Source organism: Diabrotica undecimpunctata, chromosome 8 (assembly GCF_040954645.1).
Source record: "Diabrotica undecimpunctata isolate CICGRU chromosome 8, icDiaUnde3, whole genome shotgun sequence".
NCBI classification, from domain to species: domain Eukaryota; kingdom Metazoa; phylum Arthropoda; class Insecta; order Coleoptera; family Chrysomelidae; genus Diabrotica; species Diabrotica undecimpunctata.
The window spans coordinates 138,465,050-138,487,831 of NC_092810.1; the positions used below are offsets into that span (position 1 = coordinate 138,465,050).

The 22,782-nt window shown below is 33.0% G+C and overlaps 2 protein-coding genes across 4 annotated transcripts in view; one reads left to right on the plus strand and one right to left on the minus strand.

The window, feature by feature from the left end:
- LOC140448094 (probable G-protein coupled receptor CG31760) overlaps nucleotides 1-22,782 on the minus strand; it is a 412,547-nt gene that overhangs the window by 122,738 nt on the left and 267,027 nt on the right. The gene's annotated exons all lie outside the window — the stretch shown is intronic.
- Nucleotides 1-22,782, plus strand: part of LOC140448098 (oxaloacetate tautomerase fahd2, mitochondrial-like) — a 49,210-nt gene that overhangs the window by 8,696 nt on the left and 17,732 nt on the right. The window contains exon 2 of the mRNA XM_072541156.1: nucleotides 11,937-12,153. Within this exon, the coding sequence (XP_072397257.1) occupies nucleotides 11,937-12,153 (217 nt within the window). The remainder of the gene's footprint in view (nucleotides 1-11,936; nucleotides 12,154-22,782) is intronic.

Consider the following 22,782-nt stretch of genomic DNA (forward strand, 5'->3'; position numbering starts at 1 on the left):
ACAACAAGGAAAGATGTATTGAATATATGGGTGGAATACTTTAACCAAGCACTTAATATAAAGAAAGAAGAGGAAAACCTGGAAGACCGAAGGGACGAGGTAAGGGAAATAGATAAGAGGGAAAGTTAAACACGCAGTTAAAAAACTAGCCAGAAACAAATCACCCGGAATAGATAATTTCCCAGCTGAAGTATATAAAGAAGGTGGCCATGATTAAACATTTGAGACCTGACTTTTTTATTTAAAAAAAAAAAAAAATCTTATGTGTTTTTATATTTCAAAAGTCTTCAATTAGTAAGATAAAATGAAAAAAACTTGTGTACGTTTTTTAAAAAAAAAATTTTTTTATTGTACATATGTATGTACATATGGTCTTAAATATAAACTCAACACTAAAAATATATTTACTACAAAGTAATTATTATTACATATTTATTGTTCATGAGAAGCTGCAAAAAAGTTTCTAGCTTTAATTAAACACATATATATTTTACATTTTGTACAGAACACATGACTACGTCCTGTACAATCTGTGTTTTTACACCTAGTAGCCTCCTTCTTAGAATCAAACTCCGGTATGTGACCAAAATTGTCCGTTTGTAATTCCAAAAATGGTCTCGTCTCTCCTCGTCTTTTAAATGTTGAAATAGAAGGCTTAGCAGATGAAGATGCTGGTCTTACTCTTTTTCTACTTACTGAATTGCCCATATTTATTAGGCTTTCGGCAACTCTGACTCTGAAGTCTAAAAATTTCATTCGATCCTTATTGGTATTACATTTGTCGCAGTCCTTCCTGTATTCCAGACAGCTGTTGGTGAGAGCGAAGTCTATCATGTGCATAATAACACGCAATGTCCACTTTCGCAATCTAATAAATATTCGATAATAATTAATCATCTGGTCCATTAGATCAACTCCGCCCATTCCATAATTATAATCTTTGACAATTTCAGGTCGGTTAACATCTACGTAACAAGAGCCTTTTTTGTCCCATCTTCTAACTATGTCTAAATTACCTGCACCAACATAATTGGAGGCTAATTTCACAGTCTTTGTATCTAACCATTTGACTAGCACCACATTTTTTTCTTTATTGACCACTTCATCTACCGAACCTCTCGGTAGTTTCAGCATTTCATTGTCTGGTAACACAGGAGGTTTGTAAAATCTATCTATTCGAATAGTCCCTCCAGCATATATTTTTTTGGCCAATAATAGTTCAAGTAGTTCATAGGATGAGAAATAATTGTTATAATATAATTTGTGGCCTTCACTGGTGGAAATTCTTTCGGCTAGTTGAAGAACGATAGATGGCCCTAATCCATGTTTTGTTTTATTATCTGCATTCAGTTCTGTAGATTTACCCTGATAAAAAACAAAATCAAAAGCCTGACCACTTTTTCCGCACAAGACGAATAATTTTATTCCCCAAGGACAGGGCTTCCCCTTCACATATTGTTTTACGGAAAGTTTTCCTGTGTAGGAATCATTTGCTCGTCAACACTAAGTACTTCCTCAAGTTCAAGCTGTAAACATCTCTTTCTGACAGCGTCGATGATAGGACGAACCTTATAAAATTTATCTGTATCACCTGCTGATATTTCCAAATTGTTCACTAGATGTAAACATGTTCTAAGCTGGAAAAATCTGTCCCTAGACATGTTATCTAGGAACATTCTAATACCAAGGCTTCTTTCCCAGTACATCCTAATTTTGGGAAATTTGTTTAAATTTCCAATCATTACATGAAGTGCAAATAAAATTTTAATTTCTCTCTCATTAGTTGGTCTAAAATTTTTTCCGTTCTGTAAGGCATATATTTTCAAACAAATCATTTGAAATATACTTCGAAAAATACTGAATTGGGTACAGTGGCTCTGTAAGACTTGTATTTGGGGAAGTAGGATGCCATGTAAATGTAGGAGTCTCTATCGATGCCTTAGTCCACTCTACGGTTCTCTTTTTTGTTTTAATTTCTCTTTGTTTTGGTTTTTTAGAACAATCCTTTTCTGAGAAACATACTTTACTTCCTAATTTTTTTGTACCCGAGTAACCTGCAACTTCATCTGGTATATATTCGTCGTCTGAATCATAAGTTCTCCCTAACTCCTCATTATCATTTTCGCTGCCATCACCTTCTTCCAGTTTCTCAGTGTCACGTCTGGTCAAAGCATCAACCCCTGGTCTTATAATAGATTTATTCTCACAGTTATCCAGAATTCCATCCTCCTCGTCAGAACTCTCTCCTCCGGGAACTTCCAAATTGTCTATTTCTGATACGTTACCGTCCTCTATCAGGTCAATTAACTCTTGGAGATGTTTTGGGTTGTCGAAATCATATTTTTTTCTTTTGTAATCCATGTTATCTGCAATCAACAATACTAAGTTAAAACCCAAGTTTAGACCATATGTACATACAGATGTACAATCAGAAATATGCTTTCAGACCACTTGTACATGCTCATGTGCATCTAAAAAATGTTTGTTTATTTCAAAACTATCGTTTTTATGGCAATGTTTTGTACTTACCTGCTTACCTTATAAATCACACTTAAAAAGTTGGATCGATTTCGTTTCACAAAAGATTCTCGTAAAATAAAACTAGCAGTATCGGTTACCAACTAAACAGCTGACACTTTACAACAAAATCGCTGACAACTTTACCTGTTGACCACTAGATGGAAGCAGAAGTTAAAAATGTGGATCGTAAATGTATATTTGAGTGACTGAATGCTATTTCGGTATAGATAAGCGAGTAGTTGGTATTTAACAAAACAATAAAAGCTATGTACATACACATGTACACAGGGTCTCAAAGGGTTAATGTCATCTATGTAGCCTATAAAAGAAATATGGACACACAAATCCCTCCCCAATGATTGGAATATTGGAATACTTTGCACCATACATAAAAAAGGAGAAATCTTTGAATGCTCTAACCACAGAGGAATTATGCTTCTAAATGCAGCGTATAAAATATTTTCCACAGTACTATGTCACCGTATGGCACCATAGGTAGAACAGATAGTAGAAAAATACCAGCTGGTTTCAGATGTGGTAAATCGACAGTTCATCAGATTGCAACCCTGAAACAAATTTTAGAAAAAATACTGGAATATGGCATTGATATACATCACATATTTATAGACTACAAAGCAGCTTACGACTGTGTGAATAGAAGAGAAATGATCCAAGCAATGAAAGACCTAGGAATACCAAATTAGCTGATAAATTTAACAAAACTAACTCTTGAAAAAGTTAAATGTAGAGTAAAGTATCTGAATCTTTTAAAACAAATAACAGGCTACGTCAGAGGGGCCCTCTCTCCTGTATACACTTCAATCTGGCTCTGAAAAAGTAATACTTATGTCACCAATACCAACGACTGGTTCCTTACACCGAGAGGCATATTTAGCATTAAAAGAGACAGCTACAAAAATGGGTTTAACAATAAACACCAACAAAACGAGGTATATGAAAATAAGCGTGCAACTACAAATCGTACAAACCTATTTTGGGCTTAATTTCCTCCTTAAATCCACAATTATATCGACAAATACAAAAATAAAACTCTACAAAACAATAATACGCCCATTCCTAACATATGGTTCAGAGACCTGGACTCTAAAAAAAATAATAAAAACATGTTAGGTTGTTTCGAAAGAAACGTACTAAGGCGAATCTATGGAGCAGTGAATGACAATGAAGTGTGAAAAAAACGATACAACTTCGAACTTTATAGAATATACCTGGAACCTTATATCGTAAAACATATTAAGATAGGACGTCTGAGGTGGATAGGGCATGTAATGCGGATGAAACAACATGACCCAGCTAGAAAAACGCTCCTTGATAGACCCATTGGTCACAGAAGAAGAGAAAGACCCAGAATAAGGTTCCTTGATAACATCGATGAAGACATAAGAAATATCGGAATACATGCTTGGCGGAGGAAGGCGATGGATAGGAACGACTGGAAAGAAATTGTTGAAGAGGTTAGGACCCACGCAGGGTTGTAAAGCAGAATGATGATGATGATGATGAACCGTTGTGTCAAAAATAACGCTTGACGCCACCTGTGATTTTAAATGTCACCTACGCGAACGAAATCAATTTTTTAAATAAAATTTTTACTTACTCGACGCTCAAAATTCGATCTCTTAAAGCCATCAAATAAATAATTTTTTTTTATTTAGAAAAAAACATATAATCCACATCAACTACGCAGGGTTATTAGTGGAGTAACGTACACAAGAGTTCATTTTATTTACATTAAATAGATGTATATAAACGTAAATCTTTTAAATAATTTATTACATGGTCAGTGTTTATGGTTGAAGTGGTTTTGATGTTATCTGAGATTCACCGTCATATTCACCGAGAATATGCTTCAGCGTCAATGGGAGAGAACAGTTTCTGCAGGTTGGAGAAGATTCTTTGTTGATTAAGAATTTATGGGTCAGTGCAGTGTGTCCAATTCTTAGTTGGTTAGTTATTACTTGGTCCCTTCTATTGAATGGATTATTCAAGATGGTCTTCACAATCTCATATAGTTTGGTTCCTGAATCTTTCCAGTAGTCTTGCCATATGTTCATACAGTGTTCTTTAATTAGGTTTTTGAGATCGGAGTATGGATAATTTCTTGATTTGGTTGTGTATTGTGAGTTTATTCGACTTGTGTTTGCTAGGTTGTCCACTTTCTCATTTCCAGCTATTCCTACATGCGACGGTACCCAGATAAATGCTACTTCTTTTCGAGTTGATTGGATTATATTTATCTCAATAAATAAATAAATGTTGCCCGATTTTTGTCTGTTTTTTCGATTCTCATAAGATCGAATATCAAAAAAGAACGCTTACTAAAATATATATGTGGTCCTGTATACACAGGTGGATATTATATGTGTGAATTACGTAATTAAAGGTAATATTTGTAAATTATTATTATCAAATCGGTTACTAATATTTAAAAATAATATAAGTATAGGAGATATAAGAATAATTTCAGTTCGGCTAATGGATTAAGTCCAGAGTCAAAGGAAACCGACAGCTATAGCTACAAATTCCATCTAATGCAGTCATCGTGGAAACATTTCCGATCGTTTATGGAGATAATTGGTAACGTGAAAATTTAAATTTAGCGTTATTGGGCATATTTCAAATGCCCTTTATCTGTTGCTTAAACTCAAAGTCGAAATTGTATGTAATAAGTTTTGGAGATTAGGCTGTAGCAATGGAAACTCCACAGTGACCAATCAATGAAAGTGTTGGGGAGGGCAGAAAAGCCTGGGGGTGAGATTATTACCACTTCACAGTGAGGTGAGACCAGTTTTATTTTCGGACATGTGGATCCCACTGTACAATGGTATACACATGTTCTTAGGGGCAGGGTTGATCACTATATGTGTATATGTATCAATTTGATTTACAAAAATACAAAAATTGCATAAGAAAGCTGCACTCTTTACTTTTAAAACTAGATACAAATTTTATTTAAAAAACTGATTTCGCGGGTGTATGTGACATTTAAAATCGACGGTCGCTTCAAGCGTTGATTCTGAGAGAACGGTTCATTCTACAGAAAAAGGGCTAATTAACATGGTGTTAAAAATTATATCAGCTACATTTTTGTTTGTTTTTAAAAGGCGTAAAGATTCTTGTACATTGATGTATTCTGTTTTCCCCCTCGAGGGGGTTTCAGGAGAAGCCCAGGGGTAGGAGTGACATACTTTTTTGCATCTTTTTTGGGGTCCCAAATTGGACATTCTTAGCAAAATTCAGCTGGTTTGCATTATTCTTAGAGGTCAAATCTCTGACGACTGAACTAACAATCTAAACATCCAAATCTAATTTCTACCGGTCATTAAAGCATTGGTTTACAAAAAAAACAGAGTACTGCGACGTTACGGTGCGTCCTAAATTAATAACGCAATTATTGTATTTTTTATAATAAAATTTAATGCAATCCTGACAATTCTGTCGAGAGCTTAATTAAGAAAGACCCTTTTGTCTTATTAGTTATCCTTTAAGAGAGAGTAAGCAATTTTTCACGACATTAATTTGTCTTAAATATTTTTCAAACTTAAGAAGTCCCGTTTTACAATTAATTGAAGTTGACGAGATAAAATGCTTTGCCTGGTTTTAAAAATTAGCAATTAGGGTTCACGTCTGCAAGTGCTTAGATAATATAAAAATTCTAATTGGTAGTGAATCCCCTGTGTTATAACGGTCAGGATTTATCCTTAGTGAGCGGGGAAATCCGGGTTTGAATCCCAGTGGGGGGTAAACTGTCGACATTAATTAATTAATTAATTAGATGGTCAGTGAACTATGTATTTGTAAAAGTACATTTTTATGGGAGATTATAAGCCGTGGTTTTTAAACCGTGATTGTTCTCGTCTGCTACTACTGCACAATGTGGACTTTTTTTTTCAAAAATTCAATAAAAGTGGAAAATGTAGCTTGTAATAATATTCAAAACATTTGTGTCACTAGAATTAAGGTTTTTTGATGCTTCAATGCTAGGTTAGTGACATCAAGATTGGAGAAAAAATTAGATTTCTACCATCCGAGAGAGTAGGCAGGATTCCGTTCAAATTATGGTATTAATGATCACCTCATATTAATGAATGACATCAGGATTGACCATAGGTATAGTAAACTTATTTACAATATTTACAAAAATACCACTATGACTGTTAAGATATATGATAAAACCCGACCAATAAAAATAAAACGTGGGATACGGCAAAGGAGATACATTGTCACCGAAATTATTCATAACGGCATTAGAGTATGCATTTAAGATGGTCAATTTGGACCACAGAGGAGTAACAATGGACAGCAAAAATCTTAACCATCTCCGTTTCACAGATGACATTATCCTTATCACAGATAATTTAGGAGAAGCCACAGATATGTTAAATGAATTGGACTTTGCATGTTCAAAAGTAGGCCTCAGAATGAACTTGACCAAATTAAGTTTATGACAAATATGATCCCCAATAACCATTTAACTATTCAAGACAAAGTTGTAGAACTGGTGCAGAAATATACCTATTTGGGTCATAAAATAAGAATCAGCAGGGATAACCAAACATGTGAAATCCAAAGACGAATTACTTAACCGTGACAGCCTTTGGAAAACTGCGATACACACTAAGGGCCAAAATACCAATTAGCCTCAAAAGAAAAGCATTTTCACCAATGCGTATTATCGGCCATGACCTATGGGGCGGAAACTATGACTCTATGACTCTAACCAAGACTACGGACTACCAAGACTTTGCGTTTTATCAGAGTTAAATTTTAGTTTGTTTGCAGCAAACCATGAGAGCTAGATTTAGTAGAAACTTCCTCATGAGACATTTTTAAATCATCATTATTTTTTCTTGATATAACGTATGTCGTATCATTTGCGACTTGTATGGTTTTGTACGGAGATATGAATTTAGGCAAATCGTTGACATAAATATTAAACAAAAGAGGCCCTAAGACCGAACCTTGTGGGACTCCATGTTTTACGGATAGAAAATCGGAGAGATGACCTTTAGACACTACCGCCTGGTGTCTGCCTCATAAATAAGAAGTTATAAGCTTAAGAGGGATTCCTCTGATTCCAAAGTAATTTAATTTGTGGAGCAAAATGTCATTTTGTGAAACGCAGTCAAAAGCCTTCGACAAGTCGCAAAGAGAAATTGCTATGCAATTGCCGCGTTTAAGCCCCTCAATCACCTCGCCCACAACATTAAATACCACGTTGGTAGTAGAACGAGCACTTCTGAATCGATATTGTGAGTTGCTAAAGTATTTATTTAACTCAAAATAAGAATAAAATTGCTGTTTGATAACCTTTCCAATTATTTTCCCAAAAGCAGAAACAATGCTTATGGGTCTGGAATTGTCAGTTTTTGAGAAATCACGTTTTTTGTACTTTTGAGTATTTTAGTACTTCTGGATATACTCCAGTTGATAGAATTAAATTAATAAGATGTGAAATGTGCTAAAACTATTTAGTAAGTTTTTTTTTAAAATTTTGCTATTAAGTTCGTGAACGTCCCTACAATTAGAATTACTAAGAGACTTTATTATAGTAATATTAGTATAGATTGTATATATAATAAGTATATATTTAAATACTTGCTCGGAGAAGGATAATTTCTATAATTAAAGAGGACATCGACATTAATAGTGGGAAGAGATGTAATTATATTCTCTGCAATTGTAGTAAAAAATTGATTTATTTCTTCTGGAGGTACATCACGTTGTACCGAACTGGATCTTGTGTTGTTTCTTTCGAAATTTACTATTTTTCAGCAGTCTCTAGGTTTATTATTCGAATTAGTAATAGAATTACAGTAAGCTGACTTTTTAGCAATTTGTAATTGCTGATTACATTCAAATTTTTGTTGTTTATATATACTTTGAACAAATCAAGATCCTTAGTGGCATCTGCGATGTGTTTAATAAGAGAAAGATTAGATCCGTAGGACCTTAATTCATTCTTAAACCATTACACGGGTGTTTTTTCAACAGCTTGTCGTACTTTTTCCACTGGAAAATGCTGTAATATTAAATTGTTATAAGTTTCGGTAAGAAAGAATGTCAAAAAGATAGGATCATTATTAATATCAAAGAAAAAGTCCATATTTGTACTAGCATGTTTAAGCTTCTGTAAACCAGAAGAAGTAATAAACCTTTGAAATGTTTGATTAGTGTCAATAACTTTATGCTCAGAGTCAATAAATATAAATTGAGCTCGATGGTCAGAAACACAAGGTTCAAATACGCCCACTCTGTAGATATTTTCAGAAAAATTTGTCATAATGTTGTCGATGCAACTAATGGACTGGGATGTGATTCTAGTATAATCGTTTATAGTTACTTTTAGACCATGTTAATAGATTATGAACATAAAAAAATAGTCAGATTAAATTTTAAAATTTATAATAAAATCACCAAGCATAATCAGTTTGACTGCTTTACTAAGCAAGGACGTTATGATAATCTCAAAATTCAACAAAAACAAGTCAGTCACCCTTACCCTATCTGTATACAGTTAAAATATTGGTTTTTATTGAAGGTACATAAATTGCACAAAACTCAGAACTTTGCTGTACATTATATTGATTTAGATTAAGAGAAGAATACATAAGATTTTCTTTTATATAAATAGCAACTCCGCCTTGTTTCTTTTTTACCCTACAAAAGAAATTAGCTGAGGAAAACGAGTAATACTAATGTTGTGAAACGTATAGCTGAACTGAAATGGAACTAGGCAGGCCATGTAGCAAGAATGTACGACTCACGATGGACGAGCAAAATTACACATTGGAGGCCAAGAGCAGATAAACGTATCACCAAAAATTGGCAACAAAGAGCACAAAATCGTAAAGAAGGGAGGAGTTTAATGGAGGCCTATGTCCAGCGGTGGACGTGATTAATGAAGGTTGAATGATGATGCTTCAATATACGATTGATAATTTTTTATTCCGTTTTGACTCATTTCATCGCTTATAAAGCATCTCCTGTTAATATTGGATTGGAAAAAAATTATTATTATTTAATGACCTTTTATGACATTAATTATAATGAATTTGCATCTTTTCTCGTATTTAACTTAAATATCTCATAATCCGTATTTTGAACCCGTATAATCATCCCTTATAACCATCCCTACAGAATGGAAGATATCATACCTCAGTACTATACATAAAAAGGGTGATAAAAATAATTGTGAAAATTACCGAGGAATAGCTGTAACCGGATCTATGAGTCGAATATATGGAAAGGTTTTAAAAAACCGAATTGAGAGAGAATACTTAGATTACGAAGCAGAAGAACAAGCAGGATTTCGTAAGGGTCGATCCACTATTGACCATATTTTCTCCTTAACCAGATAATAGAAAAAAAGATGGCACGGAATCACGAGATTCATATGTTGTTCGTCGACCTACTGAAAGCCTACAAAGCCTACAACAGCCGTCAAAGTGCTATACAACCAACCAATAACAAAAATAAAAGCAGGGACACAAATAACAACAGGATTTATAACATCAAAAGGACTAAAGCGAGGATGTTGTCTGTCCCCCACTTTATTTAAAATATACCTCGAAAGTTCTTTAAAAAGATAGAAACAAAATTGCAGGAGAATGGGGATACCGCTCACCAACACTATGGAATATACGCTCAACTTTGCAGACGATCAAGTAATAATGGCTCAAGATTATGACAATTTAAACTATATGACACGAAAATTAATTGAAGAGTATGATATATGGGGTCTAGAAGTAAATAAAAAGAAAACTGAATACCTGTGCATTGGAGTAGAACAAAAAGATCTCATATTAGACGATAACACCACGATAAAGCACTGCTGTGACTACAAATATCTAGGTATCACTATTTTACAAGATGGAACCTTAGACAAAGCCATAAGAGAGAGAAATACGTCAAGGAGAAAACCCATCACAATGTTAAACAGCATTTTATGGGACCAATCCATCAACAAAGAAAATAAAAGGAGGATATATGAGACTATAGTAAAAAGTATTACTTTGTACAGCTGTGAGGTATGGCCACTGAAAGAAAGAACACAGGCAACGCTGAAAGTGACGGAAATGAATTTTTGGAGAAGAGCTGCAGGAAGATCTAGAAGAGAAAGGATTACCAACGAATGCATTAGAGAAATAATGGGAATCAAATGAACAATCACAGATGACCTAACAACAAAACAACTTATCTGAAAAGGGAAAATGGAAGAGAAAACGAGGTAGACCAAGAAAAAGTAGGAGCGAAGGAATAAATAAAGAACTGAGAGAGAGGGCCATAGAAGAAGACCTATGGAACAACCGGACTAACTGGCTATTGGAAGTCGAAAAACGGAGGAGAACGTTATAAACTGACAAGTAGTAGTATAATCATCCCTTATTACGAAAAAAATGGAAAACATTCTTTACCGGCTTACTTATACAATTTAATACATTATTTTTATATTAAACCGATATCTTTTTATCAGGTTTATATCAAATATTTTTTTTTTTAATTTTTTTTATCCCTTATCTATCCCTTATCACAAAAAATAAATGAAAAAATCGTTAAGGATATATTTATCAAAATTTTGAAAAAGATGGAAAGCAGATTATAGTAGAAATATTTCGACATGTATTTTATTAAGTGTAAAATATTTTATTTTACATGAAAGTGACTTTAGTTATTCGTGAAAAACCGATTAAAAAAAAATAAATGAGAAAAAAAAAAGGTTTTTATGCGAAATTTAATCCCGATAAGTGAAAAAATGTGCATTTAAAAAAATCGATAGAACTTTTTTTGCTTAAAATGTCTCTCAAAACACACATCGATCTAGGGTAGATTTACTTGTTGAGGTAGTCCCTAGCTACAGCTAAAATATCAAGGAAATCGATACGTTTTCAAGGAAATCGGAGGTAAACACCTTGATAAACTTGACTATCATTTACTATTCATAAATTATTTTAAAAATAATACTATAAATAATAATGGTTTTAAAGTTAAAACATTAATGAGTAGTAATATTTTAATGCTTTTTAAAATATATTGAAATATTGCCAAATATAATCTAATTTTATTTTTTAATATATTTTAATTGTGTCCATATTTGACCTATTGTAAATTTTAAATATTTTTTATAACGCCACTGCAACCTTACATTAGGCATTACTGTTCCGAGAAATCCTCGCCACAGCTTTTGAAAATGACTTTATAATATAATACTGTTTAATTTTAACCTTTTGTTCCATCAAAATAATAACGAAACATTTGTAGATCTGGTAAAATACTGCGTCTAGAAAAGCAAACATCTTTGTGTTTCCGAGTTCGTTTGTAAATTTTGTGAAGTTAATTTAATTAAGTTAGCTAGTTTTAGAATTGTATTTATAAAAATACCTTTGTGCTTGCAGTATTGCTTCAAATCCGAAAAAACAGCATACTTTGACAAGTGTTAAACTTTTATCCCCGATTACCAAGCCTGATAAAATATTGGGAGTTGCCTCTAATTACAAGGATGACTGCAACATGAGAAATATTCCATATCCCAAGGAGCCAATGGTTTTTAGTAAATTTGCTTCTGTGATAATCGGACCTAACGATCCAATTCCTAAATCCGATGCAACAAATGTAAGTATAATGTGTTATTAAGACAACCTGATCTTTGTATTTATCAACAAAATTCTAATGTAAACTAAAATGATTACATGGCATTATATAGTTTGATTTAAATAAGGTATAAGTACAAACGGAATTCGGTCAGAATGTGCGGAAGTTATTTAAGCTTTTAATCTCTTAGTCATTTTACCAATAACAGCGATGAATGAAAATATAAAGGTCCGGACTTACATTCACAATAACTTTTACGAACGTAATTTTTTCTATAAACGACCATTTATTAAGAAAGAATAATGTTTAGTCTGCTAATCACTTTATCCGAACTGGAAAGTTTGTGAGCCAATAATATAATACGTTTTTATATTTAATCACTTATCACTTATCACTGCAAACAGTTGTGAACAGAAAAATGTTATTCAATTATTTTTGAAACTTAGCCTATAGAATCCTGAATTCTATTTCCGATTTATATTCTCGTATGTCACTCTAGCGGTGGCATCTGTGAAAATGGTGTTTGGAGAAGGAGGTACAACTATGTACGAGATATATCACATATATAAACATATATTTGGTGGTAAAGACGTAGTATCCTTTATAAAAATAAGAAGACTAAGATGGGCAGGACATCTGGCAAGATCACAGCAGAACAACCCTCCTAGAAGAATCCTTATTAGGCGAGCGGTTTACCCCTATAAGCAGAGCATCAACCGACTAAAATTCTTTTTGCATTTCTAATGCACTAAACCCTTTTTATTCGATTCTATATATTTTTCCAAGATGAAATGTATTTTTTTAAAATTTTTACAAGTGGGCCGGCAATTGTTATTAACAAATAACTTATACAAAAAAGCAATTTCACCGAATTGTTTCGGAATCCATTTTTTAGGCGTATCTCATCAAAATAAACACTTTTCTTTCTTGATAATTTTTCGAAAAATGCTTCCTTTTCGAGTTATTTGTATTTTTTGTTGAAAAAATGCCGTAATTAGTGATTTTTGGGATTTTTTTTTCTAAAAAACTACTAAATGAATTGCAATTTTACAAAAAGATTTATAATCTTTAAACCGTCGAGTACAAGTTAGAATATTTTGACAAGGATAAATGGTTTCTATCTAGCTCAAAACGTGGACCCAAATATTTCGAATATTCCTTTCGATACTATCCCCCTAAGCGTGTGCAGCGGTTGAGGTGCTGTAGGCGCTAAAAAAATGCATCTAATGAAAAATTACCACCTTCGAAACCAGCATTATTACAACATTACTTAAGAGCAAAGTGGCAAATAAATGAATGGATTCAAGCAAAAAACAATATTATTTCATCTCTTGATCCATTAACCCATGGTTGGACAATGGAAAATAATTGTTTCGATTTTAATTATTTTGAAGGCGAAACTAGTTTAGATATGTTACAAAAGTATTTCTGCTCATGTACCGGAAAATGTTCTACGAAAAGTTGTAATTGTATTTCCTATAATTTAGAATGCTGCCCAGTATGTGCATGTACACCATAGAATTGTAAAAATGTTAAAGACGACTTTATTGAAGACAATGAAATCAGCTTATTAGATGGAAATCCTGTTGCTGTTGACGAAAATTTTCAAATTATTGACAATGAAAACGATGTATAATTAATATTAAATTTTAATTTTATTATATTTTTCAATGAAAATTAATTATATATTGCTTTATGTATTTCACTGTAATAAAACATTCAATTATATAGTCACCACATATATTAAAAGAAAAATTACATTATTATAGCATTGTAAAAAATTAATTTTAATTGTTTTAATTATAATATGTCTATATAAAAATGATTAGAAATATCTTTTTTTTAATAAATTGTACGTAATATTTGTATTGAATTAATTTTTTAAATTTAAACAAATATTTCTACGTGTCGCACGCCTGTATCGCCGCAACCGCTGTACACACTTAGCGGTAGACTGCTCGAAAGGCATATTCGAAATATTTGGGTCCACGTTTTTAGCAAGAGAGAAAAAAATTATCCTTGTCAAAATATTCTAACTTGTACTCGACGGTTTAAAGATTATAAAGCTATTTGTAGAATTGCAATTCATTTAGTAGTTTTTTAGAAAAAAATCCCAAAAATCACTAATTAAGGCATTTTTTCAACAAAAATAATGCAAATAACTCGAAAAGGAAGCATTTTTCGAAAAATTATCAAGAGAGAAAAAGTGTTTATTTTGATGAGATACACCTAAAAAATGGATTCCGAAACAATTCGGTGAAATTGCTTTTTTGTATAAGTTATTTGTTAATAACAATTGCCGGCCCACTTGTAAAAATTAAAAAAAAAATACATTTCATCTTGGAAAAATATATAGAATCGAATAAAAAACGTTTGGTGCATTAGAAATGCAAAAAGAATTTTAGTCGGTATATTCTGTTTCTAAAGCTGGATTTATAGTTTGACGTACTGTAGACGTAGACGCACTGGAGACGTAAGAAACGGACTGTAAATATTTTGTCAATTTATAAATGGACGTAGTGGAATTTTTGCGCATGAGTAAAACAGTGGCAAGAATTGGTGACCATGAATAAGTGACATTAACCAACATTCAATATAAATATAACCTATAAATTATAGGAATCATAATAAACCAAGGATGTGTGTTTATACTATGACCAAAGAATATAGACGCGTCTATATTCTTTGCTATTACTATTGTTTATTCTAATATTTATCCGTTTTGCGTGTTACAATGGATTGTGAAATATACGAAGGTATGCTCCTTGGCGCTGTAGGATTGCTGTTGTGTGCAGTAGCATTGCAAAAAACTCAAAGGACAATAATAAGGCGACCAAGACGATATAACACAAGACCCATAAACCGTAACAGAAAAATAGAGAATGCGTATAATTATTTTTTAAAGATTTTAGTTATTTAATTATTTTATAAACAACAAACATATATGTAAACAACTTTACAAAACCAAAATGGAAGGCGAAGGCGGGCCCGGGCCAGACAGTTCGCTTTGGTTGACAATTGACAACACAAAATTATTTCTTTTGATTGGCCAGACGCAAGTAACGCACTGTAAAAGATGAAAGTTCACCAACTCTTCCGTTACAGTGCGTTTCGCTTACGTCCCGTCATGCGTTTACGTTCATTTATAAATAGGAGTACACAAAAGTCTATGTTGATCTTTTTCCAGTGCGTCTGCGTCTACAGTCCGTCAAACTATAAATCCAGCTTAAGCGTCTTTTGAGGGGTAAACCGCTCGCCTATATGTCACAACCTGTGGGAAGTAGAAGTAGGTGTAGGCCAAAACTCAGATGGAGGGATGGTGTAGATAAGGTTTGTAGACAAATAGGCGCAACAAACTGGCAACAGTTGGCAATGGATAGAACTGACTGGCGTAATAGACTTGGGAAGGTCGAGGTCCTTTTATAGGGCTATAGCACGAATGATGATGATGATGATGACACTCTAGCGTCAGTCTTTTTGTACTTTTATGGATGAAAAAGGTTTTATTTTGTTAGAGCCATGAGTTCACTCTGAGGCACCAAGAGGCAGAAATATGCATTTTGTCAGCTATAACAAAGTCAAACCTTAACTGTCTATTTTTACTTTATATTGAATTTAGTATGCGATTAAAATAGAGTTAATGTATTTAAAATTCATTTATTTTCAGAACTCGTATTTCAAAGGTTTATCAAGTTTTGAAACACCCCTAATCTTATTTTTTTGAGTACTAATAGATGAAATATTTAATAGATAAATGATTTACTATACACAACACTTTTTTATTACCGATAACAAAATTTTGTTAGTAGTAATATTTGTACAAATACTATTTGGTTTGAACCCTTTATTATTAACGCGTTAATTAGAATTAATATTTAGTTAGTTATTTGAGAGAAATGTGTCAATGTATCTAGGTTCTTAGGCCTGTGTCAAGGGGTATAATTGCAGAGTAAGTAGAGGGAATTGGATAAACCACTTAACAGGAAGTTAATTTGTCCGCCTGTGCAGGTGGTCAACAAGCATATTAGCTGCTGACGTTTTGATTCCATTCGGTTTAATTAGCACAAAACTCACAACTCTGTATTTGTCCTTTACATCAGTTGTCTAGATACTTCAAGCAAGATTACATGGAAAGCCAAATGATGCCAACGTAGAAGTAGTCATGTATAAAGTCAGTTCGCTATTTCAAATCCGAACTGTCTAGTGAATTTGGTAATTATTTTTTTGCGAAGTTAGTTACTTCTTGACAGACTAGAAGTGGCTGGAAATTACTATACAACCAAACACATGTACTCATAGCCAATATTAATAGTAAACGAACTAAACAGTAAATAAAATGGAACTTTACGAATTACCGACAATCAATGCGAGCTGTTATTACTTCGAGCTAGGAATTTTTGTGTTGTAGGTTTCCATCTATGAATCTGTCAAAATATGCCCGAGTTGAGCGAATGGACCTTAATATTCTTTTTTGCTTTGTAATATTGTATAAAACCAAGAACAGAGAAATAAATGTTAATTTAAGTTGAGTAAATAAAGGGCAGTTAGAAATTTAAAAGTTCTGGACTGCTGATTTACCCTCACTCGCATTGACATATTGAAATTTCTTACATTTTTATTGGAAACACAGTTTATAACATTGTTTTTGTGGTATCTTAATATATTTTACTATTTTTAATGGCAATAAGCCACAATTTTACTTTAAAATAAGTTTATTTTGACGTTTCGATTTCCACTTCGGAAATAGTTCTTAAAGTACAAAACGATTGGCTAGATATAAGAGTGACGAAAAAAACGCTAAATAGGTACAGACATAAGCAATGAAGGCCAAACAATGAATGATATTAGTACAAGATTTATATATATATATATTTATATATGGCTCCACAAACACCAAAGAAAATAAGGGACCAAGAAGGACACTTACTGCATGACAATGACCACATCCTAGATAGATGGAAGCAATACTTCGAGGATTTACTGAATATCCAAAATGATGTAGACATTATCACAGAAGAACCAGAAGAGGTAGAGCAAGAAGACCAAATTCAAGACGAAATAACTATAGCAGAAACAAAAGAAATCATACAAAAGCTTAAGAAAAGTAAGGCGTCTCGATTTGATAAAATCACAGCAGAAATGCTTAAAAACATGGGCGACAAGGACATTAAACTGCTAACAAAAGTATGTAATAGGGCATGGAGTAAGAGCCAAATACCAAAAGATTGGGAAGTGGGAGATATTCTAGCCGTTTTCAAAAAGGGAGACAGACACGAATGTAGTAACTACAGAGGAATAACACTACTGAGCATCCCATCCAAAGTATATGAGAGAATACTAAAAAAACGTCTTTTACAAGAAGTTGATTCTTAAATGGAACAATCACAGAGTAGATTTAGAAAAGGCAGAACTATCCAAGATCACATTTTTACTATTAAGAAACTAATACAAAACGCGCTGAAGTCAAGCACTGAGTTATACCAAGCCTTTATAGACTTAGAAAAGGCATTTGATAGTACTCCAAGGAAGGTGATTGACATATGTTTAAAAGAAAAAGTTGTGAAAATCAAACTCAGGCAAGCCATTATGAGTATATATAGCCATACAAGAAACAGAATTAGAACCGATAATATGGAATCCGAAGAGTTCATAGTAAATGAAGGTGTACGTCAAGGAGGAGTCCTAAGCCCCATACTGTTTAACATTGTCTTGGATGACATAATTAAAGAAACTAGAGCAGAAACATTGTGTGCATACGCAGACGATCTAGTGATATTTGGGATAAATAAATAAGCACTCAATCGAAATTTACAAGTATGGAACGCTGCACTAATTAAACGAAATTTGAGGATCATTAATAAGAAGACGAAAGTAATGGTATGTGGAAAAATGGAAAACAAACGAAGATAACACTTAACGGAAACACACTTGAACAAGTCGATACTTACAAATACTTGGGAATACAAATAGAGAACAGAGGAACTGAAGAAACTGAAATAAGTTCCAGAATAGAAAGTGCTGCCGGATGTACCACGCAATTAAAAGTACGTTTTTGTCAAAAAAAGAAGCATCCCAAAAAGCCAAAGTGACCATATACAAGACGGTGTTTGTGTCGGTTTCAACTTTTGGTAATAAAAGTTGGACGCTTACTGATAAATTAAAATCGAAAATACAGAGCATACAAATGAAGTTTATTAGAAGAATAATGGGTATAACCAGGTTAGACAGGATTAGAAATGAGGCAGTCAGAGAACATCTTAAGGTTCAACGAATTATTAAGAAAATTGAAGAGCCCCAGCTGAGATGGTATGGACATATAGTTAGAATGAATCAAGAAAGACCAGTTAAAAAAGAATGTGAAGCCAGAAGACAAACCAAGAGACCAAGGGGCAGGCCAATGAAGACATGGGATAATAATGTAACCTCAATCCTAGAGACACGAGGAATCAGCAAAGAAGAAGCAAGAAACCAAGCAAAGAATAAGAAGCAATGGAGAAAAATTGTACATGCAACTAACTAAAGGGTAAAAGGGTAAATATATATATATATATATATATATATATATATATATATATATATATATATATATATATATATATATATATATATATATATATATATATATATATATATATATATATATATTCAATGGTTGAATTGCAGAGGTTGATCGGTCAAGAATATAAGTAAAAAACCAACATTTACTTATATTCTAAGATCATTTCCACGTAGTGTTCAAGAACTCTGCTGACAAATGAAGACCGGAGATTTCTCAGATAATTTTAAGACAATTTAATGCAATTCACCTAGTCCGAAAATGCTTCCTAAGTGAGCTAGAGCTCTTTGAAGATGGCGCCTTGCAATTAGTCAATACATTTTCAATACCTCTAGATCGCTTCTAGTTAGAAAAACAAAAACTGGTATGATTATTTATTATCCAAAGCTGAATCGATTCCATTATTTGCGAATTTCTAGTACCGGTCATAAGTGTCCGTTTTGGGTAGGTCAACGGGTATTTTAACGCATAATTTTTTTGTCTTTAACTTTTAAGCTTTGGTGATAGTAGATTATTAACTTTTCAGGTATTCTAGTACTAAAATATACTCTTACCTTAAGTTGGTAGGATACACCGTTTTCTATAAAAATCGATTTGAAAATTTTTCGTTTTCTGGTCATGAAAGTTAAATTTAACAAGAACATTTTTTTAACTTTTTAACCTCGCTTTTAACAGCTTTATCCTGCGTTCCACATAGTTTTCATCTCTACGTTTGAACAAACCAATGCAGACTTTGTACTTGAATTTTTTTTGAGACTGTAGTCACCCCGGCTCTTTCCCTAATCAAGTCTTTTCTGCTCCTGTCCCTTCTAGTCCTACCCAACATCTACTATAACATTTTTATTTCAACTATCTCTATCTTGTTTTCCCGAATCTTCTTTACAGGCCACACTTCACCGCCGTACACCTACGCAGGTCTCATCACACTCTTGTATATCTTTTCTTTCAGCCATTTTTAGATTTTTAGATCACAAAATACCCAGCTCATTCGCTTCCAGTTAAACCAACTAGCCTGTATTCTGTGGGCAACTTTTCGATCTAGTGTGCCATTTACCGTCATGTAGGAGACAAGGTATTTAACTTCTTCTACTCGTCATAGTTTTTCTCCTAGCAATTCTATGTCCCCACTCATTTCTCTTCCTCCCAACCAGATATACTTCGTTTTCGACCTGCTAACTGTAAGTCCTCCTTCTCCAACACTACAACTTTTCCTCCAATATTTCTTTGCTTTCATCCACTAACACTTACTTTCTCCGTCATTACATCCATAACAAGATTAAACAGGCGAGGACTCAATAAAGAGCCTTGATGCAAACGAACCGTTACTGGAAAACTCTCGGTCAATCCGACAGCAGTCCTTACTTTGGTGTACGCTCTCTCCCACGAGCCTAATGCACTTCTCAGGAACTCATTTCTCTCGCGTACGTCTCCCTAGCTCTTGTCTAGGAACTGTGTCGTACGACTTCTCAAGATCTATAAATATGAAATGTAGTTCTCTTTTTTTCCCATCTATATTTTCTTATCATCTATCTCGAAGCAAACAAGGCATTCGTTGTCCTCTTTTCTGGCATAAACCCAAACTGTTCTTCTCCTATCAACGTCTCTCTTCTTAACCTGCGCTTTACAGTTCTATATCAAATTTTCATTGTGTGCGACATTAACTTTATCTCTATAGGTCTTACAGTCTTGAATGTCCCCTTTATCTTTATACAATAATACCATCACGCTCTCTCTCCGTGCATTGGGCAACCATTCTTTCTTATATATACTACTCATCATGTGCCACAAAATATCAATCTCTTCCTTCCCTAGAGCATTTTAAACCTCCACAGGTATTCCTGTCTAACTTTCTAAAGTATTCGTATCATCTTTGCTTTATTTCAACATCGGTTTTTAACACTCTTTCATCCCTACTCTTAATCTGTCGCACGTGGGTCAAGATCTTTGATGACTTGTCCTTTACTTTAGCAATGCTGTATAACCTTTTCATTACCTGGGATATTACCACTCCGACCGATCATGACATATGGCATAGAAGTACGCGAAGATACCAAAAAAACGAAACAGATGTTAAAGGTTGCCGAACTGAAAACTCTAAGAACAATAGTGGGCAAAACAAGAACAGACAGGGTGAGAAATACAAATATCAGAGAGCCGTGCAAAATTCAAGATATTGTAAGATGGGGAAGGCAGCGTAAGTGGATGTGGTATAATCATATAAGACGAATGGATGAGAATAGACTCTAATATGATGAGAATAATTGGCAATCTATCTCCCAGTAAATTATCCAGAGGCAGCTTCAGAATTAAACAAATCGAAAGATCTCGAAAAAGTAGAAGAAGAAGAAAAAGAATATTACCAACTGTCCACACAGCTGTGCAGACGATCTTTTCTTAGCATTAACTATAGCACACCTTGCTCCCCTCTTTGATATCTTGTATATATCCTTATCTTGCCATCAGATCACCTGCCAAAATACCGCCTACTGTTTAGCAAGATAGTTTGTAATTATTTTAAGTTATTTTGTCATAACATATATATTCTATATTTTGTTAGATTTTTTATTAAGATTATTTTTATTTTAATTTGTAAACAACAAAAGCACAAAAAATAATGAAATTTTTACGCCCTGTACTATTTTTACTACCGGATCAGCCGAAATCTGTACATAAAAATGTGCTCGTTATAATATCACACATTATGTGGACTGTAATAACAATAAAATATTATACTGCTAATATTATCTGTGTATGCATTAACAAAACTTTATTATTCCAATAAAATAATAAAATTAGTTTTACAATACGATATATCTTTTATATCACATAATTAAAATAATAACGACATTTGTGGTGATGCTAATAAAATAATTATTATAGATTATATTTTGTCCACTATACGAAATAATTCGCTATGTTATATTTGCTATATGTACTTACACCTACCTTGAATACTACAGGAAACGAAGCAAAAGAGACAAATAATTTCAGAAACGGGGACTATACAGAATAGATCAAAAGTCTGGAAAGGCCTAATTATCTCTTAAATAGATGGCCTGAATTATACAAAAACAGGTATACACCTATTTGGGATACAGCCCTAGGTCTACATAGTATGTATAGTTTATAGAGCTATTGTATTTAATCCATCCATATTAAAACGATTTTTAAGCAAAAGAAATTGTAGTTTCAAAATACCGTAGAACATACGAGTAGAGCAGTAGCCTTAGAACCTGCTAACTCTGTACAGTCCATCTAATTTACATACCGTTGCACGTCATTATCTACGAGAGATCGAAGTTGACATACTTGCCAAAGTATAAAAAATTTCTGAATCCATTTTAAATCAAATAGGTCACATAATTATTGCAAAAGTGGATTATACAACAAAATAAATGAATATTTAATGTAAATAAATAGAAACAAAACAAGAGTTAAAAAATAATCTTGTTAAAAACAATTTGAGCCGCTTGTTTAAAAAACAACATAGTTTAATTAATAGTAAATATTAAAAACAAAACTAAAGTGTCAACACCGCAACTGTCAAATAAGTGTTACCAATTTATGCCAAAATTTCACCTTCGTTCGATTACAGTTACATTGTGTTCCGAACAAATGTTCCTCATAAAAACGCTTTATAATGCATTTATACAAATTAAATAAAACATATTATTATGTATTTCTTTAATTACCATTAATAGAAATCTTTAAATATTATTTCTACGCGTATATAATAAAATATGTCTAGTGGCTGTAATGCCAGTGTACTCGGCAAAGTGATTCTAAAAAAGAATACACCTACCGCCTAAATATTTCGTGTTGGTATCATCTGACGTCACGGGCTATGACGCCGATGACGTGCAACGGAATGTAATTTAGATGAAGTATAGCATATGATAAAGATTTATAGACAAAAATTTCTTGCTCTTTTCTACATTTTTTGCCTTTTTTAAGTGGAAAACTTAACAACGAAAATCTTATGAGAATACTATCTCGAAACTCCCTTTTAAGGTTTTTATTTTAAAATTTTTCTTCAATAAGGAAATAAGAACTTTTTAAGAATTGAAATCGACTTTATTGCTTTTTTTTTTAAA